At 42.5% G+C, this 25656-nt stretch overlaps 1 protein-coding gene across 1 annotated transcript in view; it reads right to left on the bottom strand.

Moving 5' to 3' along the window:
• Positions 1–1360: 1360 nt before the first annotated feature.
• The window catches only part of LOC121443059 (E3 ubiquitin-protein ligase HUWE1-like), a 135352-nt gene continuing 111056 nt past the window's right edge, over positions 1361–25656 (bottom strand). Inside the window, exons 59-83 of the mRNA XM_041644738.1 lie at positions 24105–24150; positions 21990–22277; positions 20752–21007; positions 20379–20509; positions 19532–19746; positions 19165–19453; positions 18896–18998; positions 17583–18129; positions 16185–16797; positions 15389–15507; positions 15134–15290; positions 13956–14088; positions 13475–13677; positions 12711–12838; positions 11479–11575; positions 8791–8949; positions 8160–8405; positions 7689–7806; positions 7237–7377; positions 6338–6625; positions 6122–6227; positions 4421–4538; positions 3949–4130; positions 3343–3533; positions 1361–1807 (exon numbers count right to left, since the gene is read on the bottom strand). Of these exons, the coding sequence (XP_041500672.1) occupies positions 1705–1807; positions 3343–3533; positions 3949–4130; positions 4421–4538; positions 6122–6227; positions 6338–6625; positions 7237–7377; positions 7689–7806; positions 8160–8405; positions 8791–8949; positions 11479–11575; positions 12711–12838; positions 13475–13677; positions 13956–14088; positions 15134–15290; positions 15389–15507; positions 16185–16797; positions 17583–18129; positions 18896–18998; positions 19165–19453; positions 19532–19746; positions 20379–20509; positions 20752–21007; positions 21990–22277; positions 24105–24150 (4977 nt within the window). The 3' untranslated portion in view covers positions 1361–1704. The remainder of the gene's footprint in view (positions 1808–3342; positions 3534–3948; positions 4131–4420; positions 4539–6121; positions 6228–6337; positions 6626–7236; positions 7378–7688; positions 7807–8159; positions 8406–8790; positions 8950–11478; positions 11576–12710; positions 12839–13474; positions 13678–13955; positions 14089–15133; positions 15291–15388; positions 15508–16184; positions 16798–17582; positions 18130–18895; positions 18999–19164; positions 19454–19531; positions 19747–20378; positions 20510–20751; positions 21008–21989; positions 22278–24104; positions 24151–25656) is intronic.

Raw genomic sequence — 25656 nt, 5'->3', positions numbered from 1 at the left:
TCTTGTAGACCAGGCTGGCCTTGACCTCAAAAGATCCACCTGTGTGCCACCACCACCTGGGACTTTTAAAATATTTTTTATTTACATAACAGGTGCAGTGTCCCCTTCCACTCTTCCATCTCCATTTAGAAAGGGGCAGGCCTTCCATGAGCTTGAGCAAAGCATGGCACATCAAGTTGAGGCATGACTGAGTTCAACCCCTTGCGTCAAGGCTGGGCAAGAACAGGTTTGCAAAAGCCAGCTTAACACCAGGGACAGGTCCTGATCTCACTGATAGGAGCCTTACAATGAGACCAAGCTACCTGTCACACACATGCAGAGGGCCTAGGTTAGTCCCTTGGAGGTTCACTACCTGCTGTGAACTTGTAACCTTTAAGCCCGTGTTGGCTCAACCTAGATGCTCTTTTCTTCCTTAAATGTAATTCCTACCCAGCTTTAGGACACAATGCAAGGCCATTAACACTAGGGAGAACTGCCTGAGACAGCGTGTGTCAAGAGAGGCGACTGCTTCCTATTAGACAAGATGTTCAGAGACAGTGGCAATTCACCAGCTGGTCTTTTCAGTTGTCAGAGCAGGGGAGCTAGTGTTGCACAGAAAGAAAATGTCTGCCAGCCAATTTAGCAGGCCCCTGGAATCAGGGTGAGACCATCCCCTCACTTTCCTATACCTACTATGAGATGTCAACAGGGAAAATCTTTAAGCAGTAGTGCCTCAGAGAATAAGAAAAACCACACAAAGAAAGTATTACTTAGGCTTCTTTTCTAACTAAACTTTTATTAAATTTCTTTGTTGTTCAAGACTGGAATGAACCATCAAAGTCTGATCAGCTTTAAGTGCTGGATAGAATAAAAACCACAGAAGACTACTAGATCATCCATGAAAACTTGCAGACAAATGACAAGACAGACAACATGAAAACAAAAAGGGTGGTCTTGTGGAGAGCTATCGTTTATTAAAATTACTAGAAAGGAATAGAAACTTCTAAGGAAATTAAAATTGAGACTATCATAAATGCTCACTAAATACTCAAGGTAAATCCCAATTCCTGGTGCTTGTCAGTCTCTGGGGAAACTGACTGAGTAAAGAAATTGTACCAGAAGTGAAGGTGGGTGGCTGAGAAGAAGGGTATAGAGATGGTTGCCTGCAAAGTTCATTTGTCGAGTATGGAAGGAGGTTTTCTTTTTTCAATTTTTTTTAATTTGAAAAAAACTCCATTGTGAAAAGTGAGTTATGAAGAGTGCTCTTTATTTGAAACCTCCACAACACAGATGCCAATCTTGTCTCGCATTGAATCATTAGCTGTGCACATCAACACATTCCAAGCACAAATTAAGAAATGCAAACAGAACAAAAATATATATAATTTTTCCCCTATCCAAAGGTTTCAAGTCTCAATGCAGCAAATCCTTCTGAACACAGAATCTGAGGAGCACACTGTTCAGCTGGGACAAACAGGTCCCTGCAAAGGCTACTGCCTTCTTAACACAGGGGTGGGGATCATGGACGGCATGGAAAAAAGAAAGGCAAGAGAATGAGAAAGGAACAGGTATGCACTAGGGAAGATGGGCAGCTGGGACACACACATGGTGAGTTGGTGAATTTTATTTATTGGATTTTGACATTTTCTTTCTGGATCTTTTTAAATCCCCCCTCCCCAAGTCCAACAATGGTAGAAAAACCCCACAGAAGTAGGCAGGGCCTTATTAGGCCAGCCCAAAGCCTTCAGAGCACTCCTGGATGGCCAACAGTAGCATGTGGCGGAGCTTCTCAAAGCTCTCATAGGCAGGCAGGTCCAGTTGATTAAAACTAAAAGGACAGAAAGATTAGTTTATGAGAAAAGACAAATGAACCCCAGTGCTACCAACCGATTCCTCTCTGAGCAAGAGTCAATCTATCCCCCTGCTTCTCAGTGACTCTCCCATTTTTTCCTCAGCCTGATCTAATGTAATCTGGCTTCAATACTGGCCATTGGCAATATAGACTTCATTGGCCTTACCAACAGAAGAGACAGCTGGGAGACACATAAATGGTGAGTTGGTAAATTTCATCTAATTTTTTTTTACCTTGAAAAAAAAGACTGAGTGTTTTGATTGAATGTATGTGTATGTGCGCGCTGATGTCAGGAGAGCACCAGAGCACTGAGAACTGGAGTTACAGATGATTGCAAGCTTTCATGTGGGGGGTGCTGGGAACTGAGCCTGAGTCTTCTGCAAAAGCAGTACATGATCTCACCTGGTGAGCCATCTCTCCAGCCCCTCATCTATTAACTTTTCCATTACTTTTGAGACAGGGTCTTGTGTATTCCAGGTTAGCCTCAAACTCACTATGACAGTTAACTTCTGATCGGCCTGCCTCCACCTCCCAGGACTACTACACCTAATTTACGTGGTGTGAGGAATGGAACTACATTCATGGGTATACTAGCAAGTACAGAAGAACTACATCTCCAATCATAACATTTTCTTAGAAACAAATGTCTTTTTAATTTTTCATTTACTTACATTCTGACCACATATTCCCCTCCTCCTCTCCTCCTGTTCCCTCCCCCCATCCACTCCTCTGTTTCTGTTCAGAAAGGAGCAGGCCTTTCTAAAACAGACCTTTCAACAAAGCATGATATATCAAGTTGAGGTAGGACTAAGTTCTCCACTTTGTATCAATACTGTGCTAGGGAACCTGTATGGGGAGGAGGTTCCCAACAGACAGCTCAAGCATTAGGGAAAGGTCCTGATCCCATTGCTAGGAGTCCCACAAATAGACCAAGCTACCCAACTGTCACACATATGTAGAAGTCCTAGGTTAGTCCCTTGCAGGCTCCCTAGCTGTGGGTCCAGAGTCTGACAGCTCCCATGAGCCCAGGTTAGTTGAGAAACAAATGCTTCTAAGGAAGCATTCAGGGTCACTGCTGATATGTGTGTGGGTATATGCATGTTAGTAGAAGTGCCTGTAAAGTCCAGAAGAGGAGGGCATTTGGGGTAGTTGGAGTTACAGAGTTACAAGCTGTCCTGTGGGTGCTGGGAACTAAAATTTGGGTCCTCTGAGAAAAAGCAGTAAAAGTTATTAACCACTGAGTCAATGATCCAGCCCCTGCCCAGCCATTACTTGTTTCAGTCAGGCTAACCCCTTTGGAATAAACCATGATTACCTAAAGTGCTGTTTATTTCCCAATGTCTTCCCAGCCACTATTCTTGTGTTTAGCCCATCTGCTCACTTCAACCTCTTCCACAGATCCAACAAACTGAGAGGTTTCTAAAGTCTAATGGACCAGGCAACACTCATGTCTAGAAGTTTATCAAGTCTACAAACTCAATACTGAAAAGAAAGAACAGTCTTTTTCTTACCACGTGTGAGCCGAAGGCAGGCGATCTGTAGATCTGTCATCTCGATGAATCTGAAACTTCTGGATGCCATTCATGCCTTCAAGGGCAGCAAACCCTTGCAGGGGCACCTTGGAAGTACCCGTGACAAACTGGAGAAACTTGGCACGGTCTGCTTGGTCAAAGGAACGCAATGCTCTCCAGAACCACTGGATCTGTAGAAGAGACATACAAAAACCCAATGTTAGAAAGAGAGCTTGTAAGCCAGGTGGTTGTGATGCACACTTTTAGTTTCAGCGCTTGGGAGGCAGAGGCAGGCGGATCTCTGAGAGTTCAAGGACAGTGTGGCCTACAAAGAGAGTTCCAAGACAGCCTGGTCTGTTAAACAGAGAAACCCTGACTTGGAAAACAAAAACAACACACTGAAAGGGAGGGAGGGCGGGAGAGGGAGGAGAGAAAATATTAGGTAAATCCCTTTTAATGGGTTTTAGTTCCTTCATAGGATGGGTGAGAATATCAACCGATAATATGCTCCAGAAGAACAGAGCCATAGGCATACTGTCATTCATAAGACAGCAGTGATTAGTGTAAAAGGAAAATATGGGGATACCTCTGCCAGCAGCAGCTCACCTGAATAGAGTTGGACTGGTACTTGTGGTACTCAGTGTTAGATTTTAGATCATCAATGTCGATGGTGGGCAGCCCTGATATGAGCAGCTCTAGTTCTTGCTCAGTAAAGATGGAAATGAGGCGCTTTGGAATGATTTCATAGAAGCCTTCCAAGAAGGCTGCCAGCTGTTTGCGGATGGCTCCTGGTAAGAGAATGAAAAAATAACATGGATTGTGAACTCATACAATTTAATAGAGGTAGAGAGCCTCAATTTGACACCTAATATTGACAGATCTGCCTGCCTCACCTACCACTGTTTCCAGGACCCTATATGATAATAGTTGAAGTATTTTGGTCAAGTGTTCTGACTCCTTTTGTACAAGGCATTTGTGGCTTTGTCATAGGAACTAAGAACAAAAAATGTGAAATAAATAAATGGCCAGCCTCTTTCCTTGAACAAGCCGAGATCTATCTAAAGGACACTTTTCCTACCTGTCATTCTCATCTGGCACACCAGGTGTACATATTCCTTTTTATTTTCCTCTGTTACCAAGATGTTAGCTCCATTGGGTTTGAGGTCACGAACTTCACAAACTCCAAACTCTTGAACCTAGAACATTCAAGACACCAATCATATATATCAGGTTTGGCCTGGGCTGCAACTAACACTGAGGTACAAGAACACACCCTAACTCCTTGCCATGTCTTAAGACAGGGAGATGAGGTATATCCATAGCTGCCATTTTTCACTATTCATTAGCTTTGAGCTCTTCTACATAGGAAAAAGCTGAAAAACAGAATGAAGAAAATTTGTCTATGACCCTAAACAAGTGATGAAAGAGTACCTCTAACTGTCTAATTTTTTTCTATAATGAGCTGGTTTTAGGAATGAATTAGGTATTGGAACATTTGCGTGGGGTGGACGCGGTGGATGCAGAGGTCAATGACCAGTGTCTTCTATCCTGTTCCACCTTACTTTCTGAGAAAGTGTCTCATGAGGATCACTTATTTGGCTATTGCCAGCTGTTTAGAGATCTATCCTCCAGTGCTGGGGTTACAGATGTAAGCTGCTATGCCTAGCCCCTCCTGGAATACTTTTTTCTTATCCCTCCAATATTTTCTTTTCTTTTCGGTTTTTTGAGACAGGGTTTCTCTGTGGTTTTGGAGCCTGTCCTGGCACTAGCTCTTGTAGACCAGGCTGGCCTCGAACTCACAGAGATCCACCTGCCTCTGCCTCCCGAGTGCTGGGATTAAATGCGTGCGCCACCACCGCCTGGTGCCTTCCAATATTTTCTCCTTAAATTTACTTTTGTGTGTGTGTACATGTCATGTGGAGATCAGAGAACCACTTGCAGAAGTCAGTTCTCTCCTTCCACCATGCTAAGCCTTGGGATTGAACTCAAGTTATCAGGGTTGGGGGCAAACACCCTTGCTAGTTCTAAAACTTTTATTGAATTTTTTTTTGTAGGGGGGAGAGAGAGCGAGCACTCAGTGCTCACTCTTCCAGGACTCAAGCTTTGCTCACAACTCTGTAACTCCAGTGCCCATTTCTGGCCTCTGCATCTGAACACATGTGGCATATACAGACAATTAAAACTATTTCGTGTGTGTATGAACACAGGTAAGTGTGAATAGACTAGGGGATGATATTGTCTATGTCCTGCACTATTTATTCCTGAGACAAAGTCTCTCCCTGAAATTAAGACTGGCATCCAATTTATCTCCAATGATCCTCTTGTGTGTTGCACCCTCCTACACACCAAGTTCCAAGCACTCAATCTTGGCCATACCTGGCTTTTTACATGGGTGAGACCTGAACACAGGCCCTAAGGCTTGCAAAACAAGTGCTCTTTACCCACCAAGCCAAGCTCTCTTCTGTTCTAGGATTTTATTTATCTATTTTGGTTTTCTGAGACAGGGTTTCTCTGTAAGTTTTGGTGCCTTTCCTGGAACTAGCTCTGTAGACCAGGCTGGCCTCGAACTCAGAAATCCATCTGCCTCTGCCTCCCAAGTGCTGAAATTAAAGAAGTGCGCCACCTTTGCCCAGCTTAGAACATTCTTAAAAGGAGAAACCAGGATTGGATTATTTTACCAATTCAATTTTCTGTTTATGTCTCTGCTTGAGAAAATCAAAGCACCTCCTCAGAACTGTTGAGGCTCAGAGTCAGTTCCAAAGTGATACCCAAAACCTACCTCAGTGCTAAAGGTGAGGTCATAGCCTAATATGGAGACATCATTTTCCAGCAGATAAACTAAACCCTGGTAGAAGTGATAATCTTCACTCTCCATATCTGTATACCTAGAAAAATGCCATTAGATAAGGTCATGCTTGGTGGAGGCAGATAGAACGAGGAGACAAGGAACTGAGTCCTAGGGCTAAGGGCAGTCTAAAGACTTCCAGAATCGCACCTGACAGACTTGCCCAAGATGTGTTTGTAGAAGGACCGTGTAAAGTAGCACTCCAGAAGGCGGTTGTCATATACAGCTTTGGCTACAATGCGTCCAACAAACTTGAAGTAGCTGAGGTGGTTGGGGTTACAGTGGGAAGATGGATTGATCGTGTAGGTGACCCGGTCACCAGGTGAGGTACGGAACAAGGCATACATAGGGTTGAACATCTCTCGAGAGATGATCATGTACCACTCTCGCAGGAGCCCCCCAGCATCCTGCCCTTCTTCTCCTTCAAACACTATATACCTGCATAAAAGAGCAGCAACAAGAGAACTGTGCAGAAAGCCAGGACAGATCTGACCATTCATGTAGCATCGAGTAAGAAAGAAAGATTCTGTGAATCTGACTTTGAGAGTATTCATTGTTGGATGAAAAAGTGAACAGAGTACCAAGAGAGCTCTGGAAAAACAGACCATGGTTTTAATGTCTCATCAGCTACTGTGATACTTAGTGTTGTAAACTGCTAGTTTCTTCTAGGTGGCTTCATAATCCAGTGAACAGTTACTTGACAGGGGTACTCATATACATGGTACACCCCATTCCAGGGTTACCATCTCATCAACAGACAGATTCCTATTCCTAGCCTAACAATGGTACGAGTTCTCATTGCAAATAAGCATATCCTTATAAACATTAAAGACATCCTTGTCTGCCTAGGAGTTGCTAAGTAACCAAAGGGATAGCAAGTAGGCCATGTTCAAAAGTAGGAAAACTGCTCAATTAACATTATCTAAGTCAGAAGAATGCTATTGAGTTTTATAACTACAGGCCCTAGATTTGAGGCCACATTAGGCCACTATTACCATATAGAAAGAGCTCCCTGTCCCAAGCCATCTTTCTCTCTCCCAAGTTCTTACAATCGATTCTTCATTTCTTCAGGAGATTTGCGATGCAGTTCCCGATAGGAGTCTTCAAATACATGGTCACGGCGAACATGCACTGCCATGTCTTCTTTCCGGAGCCCTTCGTCCAAACGTTCAAGCTCTTGGCGGAAATATCTTAGGATAAAGAAAAGTAGGACTGGGGTTGGCAGAGCAAACAAATTTGTCTGTTTAGAAAGAAAACTCAACAACACTCTTTGATCTTTGTAACCTACACACCTGGAAGTATATAATAGTTGGGAGAGAAATCATTTATTAGGAATTTATTTTTTTCCTATTTCTACTGAATAAGGGATCACAGAGACTATTACACTAGATTTCTGCAACAAGCAATATACATGTACAGGAGGAAGGAGAGGAGTAGAGGGAAGACAGGTATCGTTCATGTGGTTCTTTACCCCAACACTCCCCACAACCAGGGCACATACTTGCGCTTGACATCAAAGTCGAGGACACGAATGTAATCTACTAAGACAGCAAAAGGCCCATCAGCAAGGTGGGTGGTGGACTGCCGTAGTATCTGGTTTAACACAGTGCGGTGAGTCTCTGAGAAGAGATAACAGCAGGAAATCAGCATTTTATATAGGTCCTAAGAAGCTACATAATCATTACTAGTAGTTAGCAACTTGCTCTTAATTGCTTTAGGGGTCTAAATCAGGAATTAACTAAAGTTAGGGGCCAGTCCTATACCCAACACTTGGTTTCACATGACCTCAGATAAAACCAAATCCCTGGAGTGGCAGCATTTAAGAGCTTCTATAGCAGGCCTCTCCTGCCCTTACTAATTTTAAAAATGTGTACATGCATGAGCACAAGCCTACTTGCACTCTTTCTCATTCTGCTTAATCAGCTAGGGATAAAAAGCGTTCTGTATCTGTGGGTCTAAGAGTTCTCTGTACCTGCAAAGCGAAGGAACTTCTGTGTATCAGGGGGCAGGCTTGAGGAGATGTGCATTGACGAGGGCTCCCTGGAGAAGAATGGGTCAAGGGAGGAAGGAGTGGCTGGGGTTAAGGGGGCAGGGGAGAGTGGAGGAGGCTCATCCTTGATGTGTGCCAGCTGGCTCTCACGGGTGTCTCGGACAGGAGGCTTGCTTTCCCGCTCTGTGGCATGGACCAAAAAGAAGGCCTCGACAGCAGGCTGTAGCACTACAAGATAGCAATGACAGCAAAATGACACTCCACAAACTTTAACACACAAACACCCCCACCCTTCCATAACCATGTCACAAAAATATATAGCATGGAAGAATAAATAGTGAAAACTTGCAGGAAATACAATGTAGACAAAGTCAAAGAGGAAGTTAGAAAAGTGGGAAAGGCAATCAGTAATAAAGAAAATCTCAGCCTAAAAGCAAAATGTACCAGAGTTACCAAGAGAGAGAGAAGGCAATTTTTCTGAATTCTTGTTATAGACAACACAGAGGGAGAGAATAAGCTTGAACTGAAAAAGCAAGACATTACCATCAGCTGGTAAAAGTGTCCCAGAGCCAACCAAGGGGTTGGGAATCTGTGCCCTTAGAGAGCAACTCACCTAGCACAGCATGTTGGTCATGGAATTCCTCCAGTTCCTTTAAACATTCCCCTAGCATGTCCCACAGCTCATCTAGGCTCAGCTGCTCACTGAGTAGTGGTAACTCAGGCGGCCTCTCCTCTTTCTCCTTTTCCCCCTGTGGTGCTCCATCTGAGGTGACTAGATACACAAAGGATAGTCAGAAAGCTTTCAGTGTCTTTCTTGAGAAATTTCTTCCCCAGACCAAAAGCACAGGCCACTAGACAGAGTGGGCCCACTGGCCAAGAATATATTAACTCACTGAACAACATCTAGAAGGTCTACATATTGCAGTGGATGGCATTAAATAACATATTTGGAGGCTGGAGAGATGGCTCAGCGGTTAAGATCATTGCCTGCTCTTCCAAAGGTCATGAGTTCAATTCCCAGCAACCACATGGTGGCTCACAACCATTTGTAATGAGGTCTGGTGCCCTCTTCTGGCCTGTAGGCAGACACACAGACAGAATATTGTATACAGAATAAATAAAATTTTTTTTTAAAAAGTAACATATTTGGCTCAATTATATTAGCCTCTAAGCCACATAATCCTGTCATTGTCTCCTTAGCCCACAAAGAACATCTTATTTTAAGTTATTTTAAGGGCAATGTGCCAAATGGAACTTTTGACAATTGCATCCAGCACAAGTATGTTTTCGAACATTATATTCACCAAATTCTGATAGCTGCCCTTGGAATCAGGCTGCCCATTTTCTTTACCTCCCTATTTTCTTTTCTAAGAGATAAGGCTAGGACATAAACCAGATATTTTAACTCAAGTTCCTTTTAAATTAGACAACTTGTCTCGGCAGTTTAAGCCCCAAGAAGCCTTAGTGCAAGATGGATACCCACTACTCCACTGTTGGTATTTTTCCTAGTTGCCCTCTGGGAGTTTATTCTCAACTGCCCAACAGCCAAGCAGCGAGAATTAGCTGGATTTTCGGGGCAGGAGAAAAGCAACTGCTTCATCACTAGCCTTTTCCCTACCTCCCTACTCTATACACCTTTTCAGACCTCTGCTTTGCTTAGGCTTCTTCCTGACCTTTGCTTTCATCCTCTACCCAAATCCTGACTATTTTTCAAGGCTCTGACAGCCCTAGGTTTAAATCCTGGCTGTGGGGCACTTGCAGATTGTGTGACCTTGGATAAAAGGAGATGGATAAATAACATGGGAATAATATTTACCTACAAAATTCCAGATGACTCAAAAGCATTACAAAACTGGGTGTCCCAAGAGAACACTATTTTAAAGTAATGTGTTTACAGGGTATCAAAAGCATTATGTATGTAACTCACTGAAAAATGCCATTTACCATGTGCCAGGTACTTGACAGTATTATATACATATTCAATTATTTAATTCTAACAGCTGTGAATATCCCTATTTTAATTAAAAAAATAATAATCTGTGTTTTCTGATGGTTTTAGGTGACTCCTGTAAAAGCTGAGTCCCACAGGGGTCGCAACCCACAGGTTGAGAACCACTGCTCTAGAACCATCCATTTTGTTTCTTGAAATAGGATCACTTGTTGACCTGGAGCTCACTGATTAGGGTAGGCCAGTCACTTGGTCAGCAAGCTCAAGCCTAAACTCAGGAATCTCCCTACCTTGGCTTTCTCTAGCACTGGGATTGTAAGAGCGTGTCACTATATCTGGTGCTTCTGGCCTGGAAATGAACTCAATGAGTTCATGGATGGCAAGCAATTTACCTAGACTGGGCTGTTTCCCCACCTTGAACAGTCCTGCTTTAAATGAATTGTGCCTTATAACCCAGAGCTAGTAAATGGGTGAGCCAAGTCTTGAAACACACACCATATTCATGAATACAATTTCCCTTTTTTCTTTTCTTTTTTTGAGTTAGGGTCTCACTATTATGTATTTCTGGCTGGCTTAAAACTTCCTGTGTTAATCAGGCTGATCTTGAACTCAGAGATATGCCCTTTTCTGCCTTCTAAGTGAGTACTAGGATGTGGGTCCCACAGGATCAAACTTGGTTATCAGACTCTATAGCAAACCAGTTCACCTATCCTTCTTTTGAGACAGAGTCTCACTACATGGCTGCAGACTTGGTATATGAATAGTTTGATACTGTCTTAGTGGCTTCATGTATTTACTTAGAGAAAATACAGGACATGTGGAGATTAGAGGAAAACTTGTGGGAGTAAGTAGTCTCCTCCTTTGACCATGTAGGTTCTGGAGCTCAACTCAGGTTGTCAGGCTTGGTGGCAAGCACAAATGTCCTGTATCCACTGAAACATCTTGCCAGATTCTAATCTGCTATTTTGTTTTATAATTTACTTAACTTTATTTATGTGCATTGGTGTAAAAGTGTCAGATACCCTGAAAATGGGGTTACAGACAGTTGTGAGCTGCCATGTGGGTGCTGGAAATTGAACTCGGGTCCTCTGGAAGAGCAGCCAGTGCTCTTGACCACCGAGCCATCTCTCCAGACCCCTAATCTGCTGTCCAGGCTGATTTCACATTTACGATAATCTTGTTTTAGTTCTCCAGATACATGCTATCATACCCCAGTGTTTCTTTACTATAAAAATCAAAATCCTGTTAACATTTATAGAAACCAGTGTTCACTGATTGTATATATTTTGGGAACATAGAATCCACTAGAATTTCTCTCTCTTTTGCTGAACTATAAGCAGTAGTAGTACTGACCAATGGACTGAGTATCTTGAGCACTGGGAGATGGCTGGTCCACATCCATGGGTGACTCCTCTCTCCGGACAGATGCCTCTGACTGGCTAGACTCCGACTGGATAAAAGGAGACAAGGACATATAAAAAGGTGCAACTGTGTTTTCCTCTAGGACAGACTAAAGGTTGGCCCTTGAATGTCTTACATACTGAGCTTAGATAATACTTCCTCCTACTTGGTTATCAAAGTCTATACTCTCCACATCAAAAGAATAACATGCATGCTTCCTTTTCACTCTGAGCTTGCAAATTTTCCCCAAGAGTTGCTCACAACCAATTCCCACTCAGACCACACTCCACCCCCAACACTTGTGCCCTTAGCATAGACAAAAATTCCAAGTTTTTGGGAACAGGTTTTTTTTGGTTTGTGTATGCACACATAAGGTAGGCTTGTTGGCTATTTCTATTAGCTCAAATGGGACTTTACTGTATATGACAGATTTCCCCCCACAAGAATGGGTTTCTCTGTGCAACCCTAGCTGTCCTAGAACTCACTATATCCTCAAAACTTAAGAGATCTGCCTGCCTCTGCCTCCCAAGTGATGGGATTACAGATATGTGTTAGCACCGTCTGGCTCCAGAAATTTTATGTAAAGAAAAATCTTGGTATCTTAGGAAAGTGATTTGTATGTTCTAAAAACAAGAAGGCAATGAAAGAGTACCACTGCTTTTATTACAGCTATTCTGATTTGGGACCTCAATGATGAGGTGGCTACTTGAGTTCCTAAAATCTTCCTCATTTCCTACATGCCAGGGGATTAGAAAAAGGCAGTGGCCAGGGTGGAGGAAGTAACTATAGATAAAAGTGGCCATATAAGATGTATACCAAGCTTGGGGAACGACTCCTAAGATGTCTCTGAATTATTTCATGACACTAAAAGTCTTTTTTAACCCCATAACCCTTCAGAACCCAGGAAGAGCATTAGATAATTTACAAAACACTACTAACTGGATAGCTGGGAGTGGGGTATGATGGCTAAGCTTTAAATCCAACCAGATGTCAATACAAACCAGTAAAACAATCAATAAACAGTAAGGGAAACACCAACAAAAAGTAACCCTATTTGTCTAGAGGCATTCATTAGCAAACTTAATGCAAAAGCATACAAAGTATGGGCAATGAAACCCCACTGATGGCATGTTGCAAGAAGGAGGGTAGAGAAATGAATGAGGGGCCACAGGCATCATGCTAACCGTTGCTGCTTGTTGCTGTCTCCGCGCCCTTTGACCCTCACGTACCATTTGTATAATGGCATCAGCCTCAGCCTCCAGCTGCCGAACAGCTGCCTGGATGCTGCTAGCTGAGCCTAAACCGGAGGAACCTGGGAGAAAGAGGAAAAAAAAGGCACAATATGAAACGTAGGAAGAGGGAATGCCCAAAATTCTCTCCTCTCTCTGTGGATGCCATAGGGCATCTTGTTGAGTTTGAATTTTAGTTCAGGCAGTTTTGTATACTCATAATCAAGCCCCAAAGTAGGGAGGAGCAGGGGGAATGGTGCTAGGCAAATGGATGGTGGTATGTTAAGAATGTTCTATGGGACAGGAAGAGGGAGGAAAAATGACTTGGCAGACTAATGTCTGAGAATGTGGCTAATGTTTTAGTTAGGAGTATTCAAGGAGGCAGAAAGCACACACCCGTAAGTCTTTCTCAGCAAAATGATGGTTTCCCCATTTCCTTGCCAGATTTCTATTACCCCTTAATTGTAACTTCATCTACTCAATCTCAGGTAGACAACTTGAATGGGTTATATACAATACAGCAATCAACATTTAATCTTAAAAAAAAAAGGGTGGGGTGGGTGGGTTTTCTTTTTGGAAAGGTCAACCACAAACAAAACAGGAATTTTAGCCCTGCTCCTCCAGGGACTCCGGATCTACCACTACCATCACCCCCAATCCCATAGCACCAGCACAACCACCATCGTCAGCCTTCTCAATTGGAGACTCCAGTTCCATACCTAGCCTGCCTGTCTGCTTGGCTTTCTTGTTAGCTCGTCGTGTGTCATCCCGCAGCTGGATGATGACCTGCAGTACCCTTAAGAAGAACTTCTGGGTAGATGTCTTGGATGTCAACATGGACATAGAAGGCAGTTGGAGCTCCCGGTCACCCAAGGGTCGCTTCTGAGATGCCACAATTACCACATTCTCAGCCATGTCAAACCTGGGTAGTGTAGAGGTGGCTTGGATATATTGAAAACACTGAAGTGTAACGCTGAAGTAAAACACTCAGAGCAAGAAGGGCTTCTGGTATTAACTAGATAAAATAACCTCAAAAGAGAATATTACAAGTGGAAAGAATTTGAGAAACACCAGGTCAAGTATATTACAGAGCAAATAGAAAAACTGCCTACAGAAATGAAACAAGAGGAAATCCAGCAGAAGTCACTTTTTAAAAGTCCAAGATTCTAGCCCACAGCCAAAATGAGAGTAACTACCCACCTGCTCTGCATTTTGCCTTTCAGTTTGGTGGTCTGTGGCTGCTCCTCGGGTAGGCCATCAGGAGAGAGGGCCTCACAGTGGGCCCGCCGCTGCTGTTCCAGATTGTATTCCCTTAGCTCAGCGAGTAGGGTACCTGGGTAGGCAGTTTCAGAAATTTCCTTAATGGAGTAGCAGAAAGCTGAACCTTACCAAAAAATCTTTGCAGGAAATTTTGCTACTTGGGTTATTGTTTGTGCTTATGGACTAACCACTCAGGGACTAATGCTTTATAACTGACCTATTAAATCTACACAAAATGCAGTTTGGTGTAGAAAAGAAACAGGATCTTTTCTGGAGCCAGATAGACCATGATCTAAGTACTGTATTGTTCTTTTTTTTTAAAATATTTTATTTATTTATTATGGACACACTATTCTGTTTGCATATATGTCTGTAGGCCAGAAGGACACCAGACCTCATTACAGATGGTTGTGAGCCACCATGTGGTTGCTGGGAATCGAACTCGGATCTTTGGAAGAGCATGCAATGCTCTTAACCACTGAGCCATCTCTCCAGCCCTAGGTTTTGTTGTATTATGCTTCTTGACTCCATTCTTAATCTCCCAGGATTGCTGTGAGAATTATGAGATAATCATGAGCTACTGATCAGCTCATGGGTTCTAAATAACTGGTATCGGTCAAGAAAGGCCAGACAAGAGGCCAATTCTTTCAGGAAAAACCTTGTTTCTATTCCTTGGTTAATCATTTTCTCATATTGTGTCTATTTTCTACTGGGGAAAAAAAAGGAAGACCAATGAAACTGGGCAACTTCCAAGTGCTAGAGCTTTTGCATCCTCAAAAATCACAAAGAGGCCATTATTTTGAATATAATTCCTGAATCTGACCATAGTGCAGGTATGAAAAAAAAATGGTCTTTGCACTTAAGGAGGGCCTTTAGTTCTCATGAGTAGTGTTCTCCTCTCTTCACTAAGCACTGATGAACGGCTGTATACCAGTCATTAGAGATAGCAAGAAAGCCAGCCAGCCTTATTCTCAAACAATCCAGCAAAGGAAAACAAAAGCTGTGCTCTAGAAGCATGGTCTAATTCAGTGTGTGTGCGTGCGTGTGCACACTGGTATGAAAGGTATTGGGGAATGCTTACAATAAAATGCTTTAATACTATTTAATACGATTATTACCTATCTGTTTACAAAGGGTATAACCCAGATGGCGGGCTCCATTCAGCAGCAGCTTAAGAACCGTGTCTCGGGTCCCAGAATCTCCCCGAGAGAGCTGCAGTAACACATTGGCTGCATCTTCCAAGCCTTCTTCAGAACAAGAGTGGGATGTCAACACCTAGGTAAAATACAAGAGAAGTAATAAGCCCTAACCCAAGAACTGAAATGTCTAGCCCTTTCCTTCAACTTTAAAAGGTATGAAGAGCTCAGACTCACCTCCACAGAGAGCTGTAGCTGGTTTTCGGTGAGGCCAGAGGACACCATTTTGAAGTCTACACCACTGCTGCCTCCTTCACCCACTTTTGCTGGAGATTTGCTGCCCTTAGAAGTGGAAGCTTTGAGGAAACAGTACACATTAAAGCCTGTGACTGTCCATAAGCCTGGAACCTCTGCATTGTAAAGGGCTTCAAAATGGCAAAGCAGAGAAAGTGACAATCTACCTATCAATGCAAAATCTTTTTTGGTGCTGGAAATTGAACTTAAGGTGTTATACATACCATGGAAGCACTCTACCACTGAGCCACACACCTAGCCCCAGAGCCAATTCTTAACTGTGACCAAGAATCCTAGGTATTTCTCTAAATTGTTCCCCTATTATTATAAGCCTTCCAACTTACTCTTTAAAGCCAACTTCTGCAGATAACTCTTAATCATCTGCTACCTGGCTTATTTTCTCCACTTCCTGAAATAGTCTGTTAGCTTAAATCACACTTCATTTATTCAGACCATTATTGTTCAGTCTGGAAATGCTTCAATATTAAAACTTAACTCTACCAACTTTAGTGCCTTGCCAGAGGCTCAGCTTTTGACAGGTGTGTACATGTGCAAACACCAGAAACAGGGCGGGTGGGAAGGGAGAGGGTGAGGAGAAATGAGTAAAGAGAAAACAGACAGATAGGGTAAGAATGAACACATCCTGTTCTCACAGTAATTATCGTTTAGGGAGGACTACCTGGATTGAGAAGTGGGAGCCATGGCACGTACCCCATAGCTCTGAGATGACAACACTTACTTGAAACAGTAGTGGTAGCAGTTGTGGGGGTAGTCACTGTAGTAGAAGCAGCTACAGTAATGGTGGAAATAGCTGTGGCAGCAACCAGAGCTGGAGCAGAAGTGACAGGAGTGGTTGCAGCAGGGGGTGTGGGTGTGGGTGTGGCGGCAGTAGTGGTGGTGGTAGTGGTGGTAGATGTGGTTGAAGTGGTAGCAGTGGTGGAGGAAGCACTGTTGCCGGAGTTAGCTTGTGCTTCCGATACTTTGTTTTCTGGGAGAGCAATTGAGATGAGAGAGAGGAGTCTTAGGAGTTTCTCAGTTAAGAGAGAACTCCGCCGGATGACTGGATGTGACAACATGTTCATGAGTTGCCCCAGTGGAGAGGCATCAAGGCTGTGGAGGGAAGTTTCCCCTTCACCACCAGCGCTCACTGGTACTGACTTCACGGAGTTCTTGCCTTTTCGGCTAACATTCATGTTGTCCAGTTTTACCAATAAGTCCCAGAAGTCTGTACAAATGCCACTGCTAGAGGACTGTGAGGAGCATGGGCTGCAGGCCTGCTTACTGCCCCTTTCCCGATCACTCTCGCAGTTTGTTTCTTTGGTCCGCTGCTGTGTGAAGTGGCTGGGGAACACCTGTCAGGAAAAGAAGAATAGGCTTCATCTAAATGGTCTCTGTAGAGGATAAGCCTTTACAAAGAAATGCTTCTCAGATTCTCCTTTTCATTGGACAGCTCTGGTAACATAGGGCAGATGGATTGATTATAGGAGTTTTGTCCAGTAGATGGTGAAGCAGCCTAGAAAAATAAGGGCTTTAAAGATTAGCAATCTTTTCTTGGTTTGTTTGTTTTTGAGACAGGGCTTCTCTATAGCTTTAGAGCCTATCCAGGAACTAGCTCTAGAAGATCGGGCTGGCCTTGAACTCACAGAGATCAAGGATTTTCTGGGATTAAAGGTGTGCACCGCCACCACCCCCCATCTGTCAATCTTTTCTAAAAATCTCTTTGTACGTATAAAAAGGGAAGCCGGGCAGAACTATATGGTAATAAGTGAGGTAATGCATTTTGCCCAGTGCCTAACACAAGGTGGGCTCCCAAATACAATAGCACTGTTTATTATTCAAAGAATCCAGAGCTTGTTACTTTCTAGTCACACGACAAAGCCATTAAAGTGTTCTGAGTCTCAGCTTCTTTATCTGTAAAATAAGAATCATAAAATGCAAACAGTTGTTTTGATGTTTGAGATAGTACGTTAAAAATTGTAAAGAACAAAGATAAAAATCCAGTTATTTATTGGACAATTTCCCAGAAACAACACTCAGCACAAAATAAAAGCAAAGAGATTTGTTAACCCCTTTATTGTTGAGATCTCAGCCAAGGTCTACTAACCCTTGAAGGCAAGGATTCCTTCAAGTTCCTCACCTTGGCCAATTGAATGAGTGTATCCAAAACGTGTCTGCAAACAACAGGAGCAGCCTGGGGGTGGATGTGGACAGTGGAACCACTGCTTGTATGCTTCTCTGTATGTTTACGCCCTCCAGAACGTTGGATCTGGAATATGTTAGTCCTACAGCCTAAGGCAGCATCCATAGATACTGAGAGCCAGGAAAGCTGGTTCGAACTTTTGGACTCCATCTTGTGGAGCAGATCCAGGGGACGATTCTCATGACTGCTTGATGCACACCTCTTGCTTGACTTCTTGCCCCTTTCTTCACTTGTGGAGAGCTTTGGTGTCTCAATGCATAACTCACTCTCACTGCTGCGCTGCAAAATGGACAGGAGGCTGCGGATGACCCAGTGGCGGGTCTGGGCGTGGTAGCAGAGATTTCTCAGTACCCGATGTAGACGGCTCGTATTGAGCTTTGGCTCATCCACAAAAAGTAGGACTAAGAGGCAAGACAGGGCTTCATGGTCTAGAAGGAGACGTCCTCGGAGGCGGAGAAGTGTGTCCACATTACTGCCAGAAGGCCTAGAAACAGAGCATGGTTTCTGGGTAACACCAGCTAAAGCACTAGGATGAGGTATAAATATATGAGAAGGGAATGGGTGGGATGACACCAGAGACACTGTAAAAGGAAGACAGACTATTAACGACAATGATCCTCTTGTAAATCTACAGGCACTTTACAATGTCTTTAACTTCTTTCCCTGAAGGATGTTGTTCATCATTATTGAGATTGTGAACAAGTGGCTCAAACAAATCAGGTCAACTTGTTCCCTATCTCATGACCATGAAGAAGGGAGCAGAGATTCATACTTTTATCATTTACCAAGCAACAAAAATCCAAGGTCTATGAGCCAATGTTTGTTTTTGCCTTCTCTAGATTAAGGGGCTGCCACCCTTTTGTAAGGACCGATCTCTTCCACCATTGTTTTGGAATGTTAAATCTACTATCCTTCAGCCTAGTTAACAAGTAACTCCCTCTACTACTATAGCCTACTTGTTAAAGTCCTAAGACCAAGTAGGTTCCCTCTTTATTTTGTTAAAACCATAACTGGTGTCCACTACCAGCTTTACCTTTTGCGTCTGGTCGTTTAGCTGTATTTAGTCAAAACTGTGGCATTCCGAGAAGGGAGTTTGAAAAAGGCTTTGCTTGTCTACTCATTTCAAGACCAACAGCCCAGAATAGTCATTCCAACCTACCTCAAGAGTTTTTAGTTTCTCTGCTTATACAATCAAAGAGACCCAGAAAGTAGTATGGTAGGATTAAAAAAAAAAACAACCACAAAGGTACCTATTATGGCTGCTGCTACCTCCCATCTGGAAGGTACCACCCCTCTGTACAGCAAGGCGAGTATATTGGACCCCACGGTTGCCACTCAGGCGACTGGTAAAAGCTACAAAGAAAGAAAGAAAGAAAGAAAGAAAGAAAGAAAGAAAGAGGAAATTAAATTTGTTGAAGTGGGGAGAAGCTGGATTAAGCAACACAACAGGTAATAAAAAGAGGAAAATTAAAACAAGGCCAAGATGATCCGGAGCGCTCTCACTTGCCTCCCTCTGTACCTGGACTTCGGAGAATGGCAGAGAGTGCAGAGGTACTACTGTGTCCAAAAAGATGTTCGTGCATGAGCTGCCGGTGCCGGGCTTCTTGTTCCCGTCTTAGGGCTTGAGCCTCAGCTGCAATGTCAGGTGGCATTACAGCCAACACACTGTCTTCCATGTCCTCTAGGACACTACGACGAAGATCTGAAGGCAGAGTCTGGATGAAGGTCACAGGATCCATGGGAGTATCTGAGCTGGCATTCTGGGCCAGTTCCCGCCGCTGCTGCTCAGCTCTCTGCTGGGCTAGCACCTACAGGAACAAAACAAATCAGTAAAAATATAGCTCTTTTCCAGGTGGTCTGGTCTCACCATCTTCCCGCTCACATACTTCCTCTTGAATGGCTGGAGGTAGGGCAGCCAGAAACTCGGGGCTCACTTCAGTCACACCAGGATTCCCCACTACAGCAGGAGCTGAGTTATTTGTAGATGGAGCAGTTCGGGCTGGCGGACGAATGCCCAGCTGGTTCTGTAGGACTTCCCGACGGATATCATCAGGGAGAGCAGCCAGAAAGGAGGGATCCACACCTTCAGGGAGACTGATACCTAAAGAGAGATGTAAGTTATAAAGGGACTTAGAGAAAAGAAAAACAACCTTTCCTCAAGCAAAGCTTTCACTTCTTGCAAGGATGCGGAAAAGACCCACAAACCATCTTCTTAAGCTTCAAATAGTTTAACAGAAGTGTATGTTGTCATCCTTCAACCTTTATGAGTCTCCCATATAAGATTGTGTGCAGCCACCATTATGTACTAGTGGTCAGAAGCAACAGGCAGTTAAATGACCTAAGACCAAAAACTTCACAACTGTGGTGGAGTTGATTATTTTAGATATTTGATTCAGTAATAGAAAGTTGACTAACAGTGTGTCAATGAGGATTAGAGTTATTAAATAATGGTCCTAGTTTATAACAGTAGGAAGTAGTATGCTAAAAATAACGTTTTCAGAGAAGTTTCCAGGCTGAGGACCTATAGCTCAGTGGTAGAATGTGAGAAAGCTAAGGTTAACTTGACTTCTAAGTCTGGATTCCTTTCATTATGCAACAGCAGCATCCTCTTATTGCTAGTCTTTCAATATCCTTCTCCCCCATAAAATCTGGAAGTAAGTGCTTGGTTGGATATGTTCATGCAAAGAGGTTTTTTGGAAAACATTATCATGGTCCAAACATGCATGGACTCACCTGCAAGGGGATCTTCTTCTTCACTGCTTGTTGAAGGCAGTGGCTCCTCTAGGATTCCTCGAGAATCTGCTCCAGAGATGGCCACAGCAGAATCTCTGGTAGAAGAACTCTCAGAAGATGCAGGGGGAGAGCTGAGGGGGGAAAAAAAATCACTCTCGGGTTGTTCTTTATATTGTTTTCCCATAAACAAACAAACAAACAGAAGAAACCAAACAAAAACGCACCTAATACCCATTTCTCAAATAAGACACAATGATCACAATACAACAACCATGTAGCTTGAAACACCCTCTTTTAATTCTTTTTTTTTGTGTTATACATTTCTTTTCTGCTCCCCTCCCTTCCTACTCTCTCTTGGTTGTACAGTGCTTACTTATCCTCAGGTTGCTGGGTAGATTCTCCTGACACATCAGGTCTGCCTTGTACTTCTGCTACAACTGATGGGGCATCCCCAGGAGTAGAGTTGCCTGCTGTAGGCTGCTCAGAACTGCCAGTTGCTGGAGTGTCACCTACAGCCTCTTCTAATGTACAGGAAGCCAGGCTGCTGGTGTCCATGGGAGAACCTTCCAGTTGACTGCTGACAGCTGTTAATGCATCTGAATCTTCAGCTCTCTCTGGGGAAAGAGAGGCTAGAAGGAAGTTAGAGTGAGAAATTAGATGGGTACTTTGAATCAAGGTAATATGACAGGCAAAGTCTTTGGTAGGGTTGTTTCCTTTGTAATAGTACAGACTTCTCTACTATTACTGTTTGATGATCTGTTGCTCACTCCTCCATCTCAACTGCCCTTTAAAAATCTCAAGAATTTTCTATTTACTCTTTAGCTTGCTCTACACATCTGTGAAGCAATGTACCTAAGACGTCCCAAGTAAGAATTTGTCATTCTCAGGTTTCCTGCAGGCACCAAGGCACTTGTGATGGTTACTGCCAATTTGACAGATTCCAATATCACCTAAGAGATGAACTTGTACAAACATCTTTTGGAAATTATACACCCTGCTTTCACTGATGTGGGAAGATGTGGGTGATGACACTCCCAAACAAGAACAAGAACCCTGGACTGTTTACCTGGAGAAGAGGCACCTGAGTAGCATACATGTGTTCATTGTTTAATGCATAATACATTTCAACTGTGACCTTTCCTGATATACCCTGGAACTGTGAGTCAAAAAACATCTTTCCTACCTAAAAATAACTTTTAGCAGATTATCTTACGACAGCAACAGGAAAAGAAACAGTTCCTGATAAAAACAAACAAAACTGGTACCTTAAAGATTTGTGTTTACTAATTGTAGAATTGTTGACATCAACAGCTCAACTACTCATTGAATGACTTTGGGCTAATTATTTAAGTTTGAAAAATTAGTTTAAAAGAAGTAAAATAATAAAGCTGACATGATAGTTCAGAAATGAGTATTGCCTCAAAAAATGGTGGTATGCTTATCACAACAATTAACTGAGAACACAGAAAAAAGATCATAGCTTCAACTAAGAAAGCTAAAGTGGAAACTGAGGATTTCAGCTCCTAATTCTTTTTTTTTCTTCTTTTTTTAAAGCTACAAAGACAGCAACTTTTCCCTTTTTCTGTCCCTTTGAAGTAAAATTCTACTCACTTATGGTGGGAGCTGGGGATAACTCCATTTGAGTTGTTTCTGCTTCTCCACTTGGCCTTGTGGGACCCAATTCTTCCAACTCTATAGGCATCAATAGTTGTGTAGAGTTCCCCACTTCTTCAGCAGGAGACTGCAGTTCCTGAGGAATCTCTCCTAAGGCTGGTGGGGGTGGGAGTGCTGAATGTTGCTGGGAGGGCTGTAGAGTACCAGGTGTCTCCTTGGGCTCAGATGCAGCTGCATCCGTTGAAGAGGGTGTTGTTGGATAGCTGTCAGGCATAGGAGTCCCATCTTTATCAGAAAGAATGATATTGGAGGTTAAGGGGAAAGAAATCAGCCATGGGAAGCATCCTCATCAGCACATGCACCTTAGTAAGGGAACCATTAGTTGAGCAACATGAAAAAATCTCTCTCCAAACAAACTGCTCCCAGAAATAGCTCTTGACTGGTGGAGCATAATGGTGATAAGGGCTAAAACAGTGCTATCTGTGTCTCAAGAACCAGAGATCTGACTCTGAGAATCTAGAGAATAAAATCTTTTCTGTGTTCCAGGTGGAAGGGAACAATAGTATAGCACATTGACAGGGCAAGGCAACAGAGAAAAACCTACGAAAAGCTTATAGATCCTCACATTTCCTTATTTACTTGGAACAAGCAATGGTCAGAATTGATTTATAATTTTTTTCTTTTTCTTTGGAGACAGGGTTAAATGCAGCCCAGGCTTGCATCAAGCTCGCTATAAAGCTGAGGCTGCCCCTGAACTCTTGCTTTTCTTTCCTCTGCCAAGTTTTAGAATTGCAAGCACAAGCCAACACGCTCAGCTTCTTATTCAAAATTCTAAAAGTACAGTTTCCATACCTGTCTTCATATTCTTATTCTATTACTAAGTAAATGAAGTTATCACAGTACCAAAGAACAGCAGAATAGTTTATACCCAATGGTAAAATAATCGGTTAATAATACATTCTAATGTATATGAAGGAAGCCACTTAACAGTATCTACCTCACTCTTATCCTTCCACCTTCCTTTCTTATGGTTCTGTTTTTTCAATAAACATCTACATCTTTTCTCTAATGGAGACTTATGCACCACACCAAGGAAAGTAGTAAGTTGTATAGTTATCTTCTTATTGGGCTCTAAAATCCCTATCCCACAACAATACAACTTACTACCTCACCCTGGCATGTGCAGAAGAAAGGGCAGTAGGCAAAAGGCCATTTTACCTTGTAGTAGGCTCTTTTATACACCTTTTGCTAGGTGAAGGGAATGGGGACACCTATTCTCTTTTCAATACTTTAAAAATAATGTGAAGGCTTTGTAAAATAAGTCTCCCAATTCAAGGCCAGCAGATTTAAGAAAGCTTCTAGAAAGAAGTTCTGAATAAATAGGGATGGGAGAAACATAATACCACATTGGCCAATGGCAAAAATGATTACTGACCATTGTTAAGATGATGAGAACCCACAAAGATGATAAGAGCCCACAAAGCTGATCCCTAAAAGCCAATTTTTCAAGGCAATGTTCTTTATTTAGACTTCTAAGATTCCATAAACCACTAAGATTTAGTGAATAGTAAAAAGGACTAAAGAAGGTATTACTTTTGGTTTTGTATGGAAAAAAACAAAACAATGATTTAGCAACAATGTTTTGTTATCCAAGAAGGAGAACATAATTCCTAAATATATAAGTCTTTTGAATGGAATCAAACACACATTAGACTTCCCCATGTTAATTTTCACTGAGGATTGGCAACTGAGAACCACTGCCATCAGGTGTTCTCATGAAGTGCCATACCAGAGGATCAACCACCTCAAAGATGCCCATGCCTAGTTTTGGGGGGAGGGGGAAGAACAAGATACATAACCTGTGTACATGTCAGACTGAAACACACCATAACCACAAAAGAAACCTGATTAGGGCTAGTTGGATGGGAAGTGTACCACCGTGGGAAAGACAGTAGACTGTATAGTTATCTCCAAGATGGGGTATGACCCTAAAACTATACAATCTACTACCTCATCCCACAGAGCACCAGTGTCCATCTTCAGCCCACATGGCCAGCTATTTGGAAAGAATCCACTGATTAACAAGCAAGAGTGGAAGGGAGGGAAAGTTACCTGAGACATTCTGTTCAGTGGAGTCATTTGTCTTAGAAACAGTACACTGCAAAGAGAAGAGATCATTGGGAAACTTTACAAGCATACGAAAGAGATCAAACATAAGAGTCATCCCTCACCTACACCACCCATGAATTCAGTGACCTGTCAGTGTTGCCATTTCAGAATACAAAAATTCATCCAATTTCTTTCTTTTGGTGGTGCATGAGACACAGTTTCTCTGTGCAATAAGCCTTGGCTGTCCTGGAACTTTTTTTAGTCAGGCTAGCATTGAACTCACAGAGATCTGCCCGCTGGGATTAAAGGCATGTGAAACCATGCCCGGCATCCAATTTCTTTAGACATACTATATACTAATATTCAACAGCTTTGCAGAGGACTTGGAAATATAGTTCAGCAGGAGAATTCAAGTTTATCATGTGTGAGTTCCTAGATTTTATCTTCAGCAACACATAAGAAAAAAATAGACCAATTACATAAAGGCAAAACTATGGGGCTGGGCAGGAAATAGACAACAAGAGAATTAAAAAACATTAGAAATGAGCACAATTGTGAGAGAAAAAATTTTTAGTTCCATCTATTTCCCTTCCTTGGGTTTATGATTTTCCCACTTTAGTTTTGTTTTGGGGTGCTACTCTGGATCAAACACAGGGCCTTGCACATACCAGGAAACATTCTACCATTGAGTCCTTTTGTCATATACAATGTTTCAGGCCAAATTTTACATAAAGATGTTAGAACATGCTTGTTATTATAAACAAATACCTCAATGTGTTTGAATTAATCAATTTAGCTAGCAGTATTAGAAATCAAGCCTATACCTTCAACATTTAATGGCTGTTTCTTTCACTGGGGTCCCTAATTCCTCTTTGTAGAAGCATGTGCCTGCATGTACATATGTGGTCTTTATGCATGCCTGGTGTCTTCAGGGACCAAAAGAGCATGTTGGATCACTGAGAATTGGATTTATAGTTTTCAGTTGTCATGTGGGTGCTGGTACCCAAACTGGGGTTATTTATAATCTCTAGCCCCTCATGTCCTTGTTTTTAATTTACCTAATACCTACCTGCTAAGTGGGGGTATACTACAGCTTTCTACTCCTTTCTTAATTTCTTTGTGCTTCTATTAGCTTTTATGCATATACTTTTAGTTATGTGGTAACAGATTTCAGGGGGGGAACTTTTCTAACACCTAAGCCAAACTTATTTAAATGCTAGAATGTGGTTATCTAAAATAAGGCTCTTGATACTAGAAGTTCATCATGAATGAAAACGAGAACCAATATAGGTTGAATCAGCATCGTATCTGCAGGACTTAGAGAAATAGAGGTTACAAAGTAAGACTGTAATGCAAGAAACCATTTTGGTTCTGGTGTCAGCTTTCCCCAGTAAGATAATGGATAATAATTTATCTCTAGGTCTGATTTTTTTTTTGGATGCCTAAAAACCAGATGAATAAAGAGTCAATCTGGAATGAACAATTTCCCAGGTTCAATGTAATATTCTAGAATGATTTAGTGGTTTAGTACTATGGGCATGACAAAGTCATAATA

The sequence above is a fragment of the Microtus oregoni genome, unplaced genomic scaffold, assembly GCF_018167655.1.
Source record: "Microtus oregoni isolate MIOR12 unplaced genomic scaffold, Mior012 000099F_ref0000060, whole genome shotgun sequence".
In the NCBI taxonomy this organism is placed as follows: domain Eukaryota; kingdom Metazoa; phylum Chordata; class Mammalia; order Rodentia; family Cricetidae; genus Microtus; species Microtus oregoni.
The sequence above is the reverse complement of the archived record's forward strand: the minus strand, read 5'-3'. Positions and strand labels throughout refer to the sequence as shown.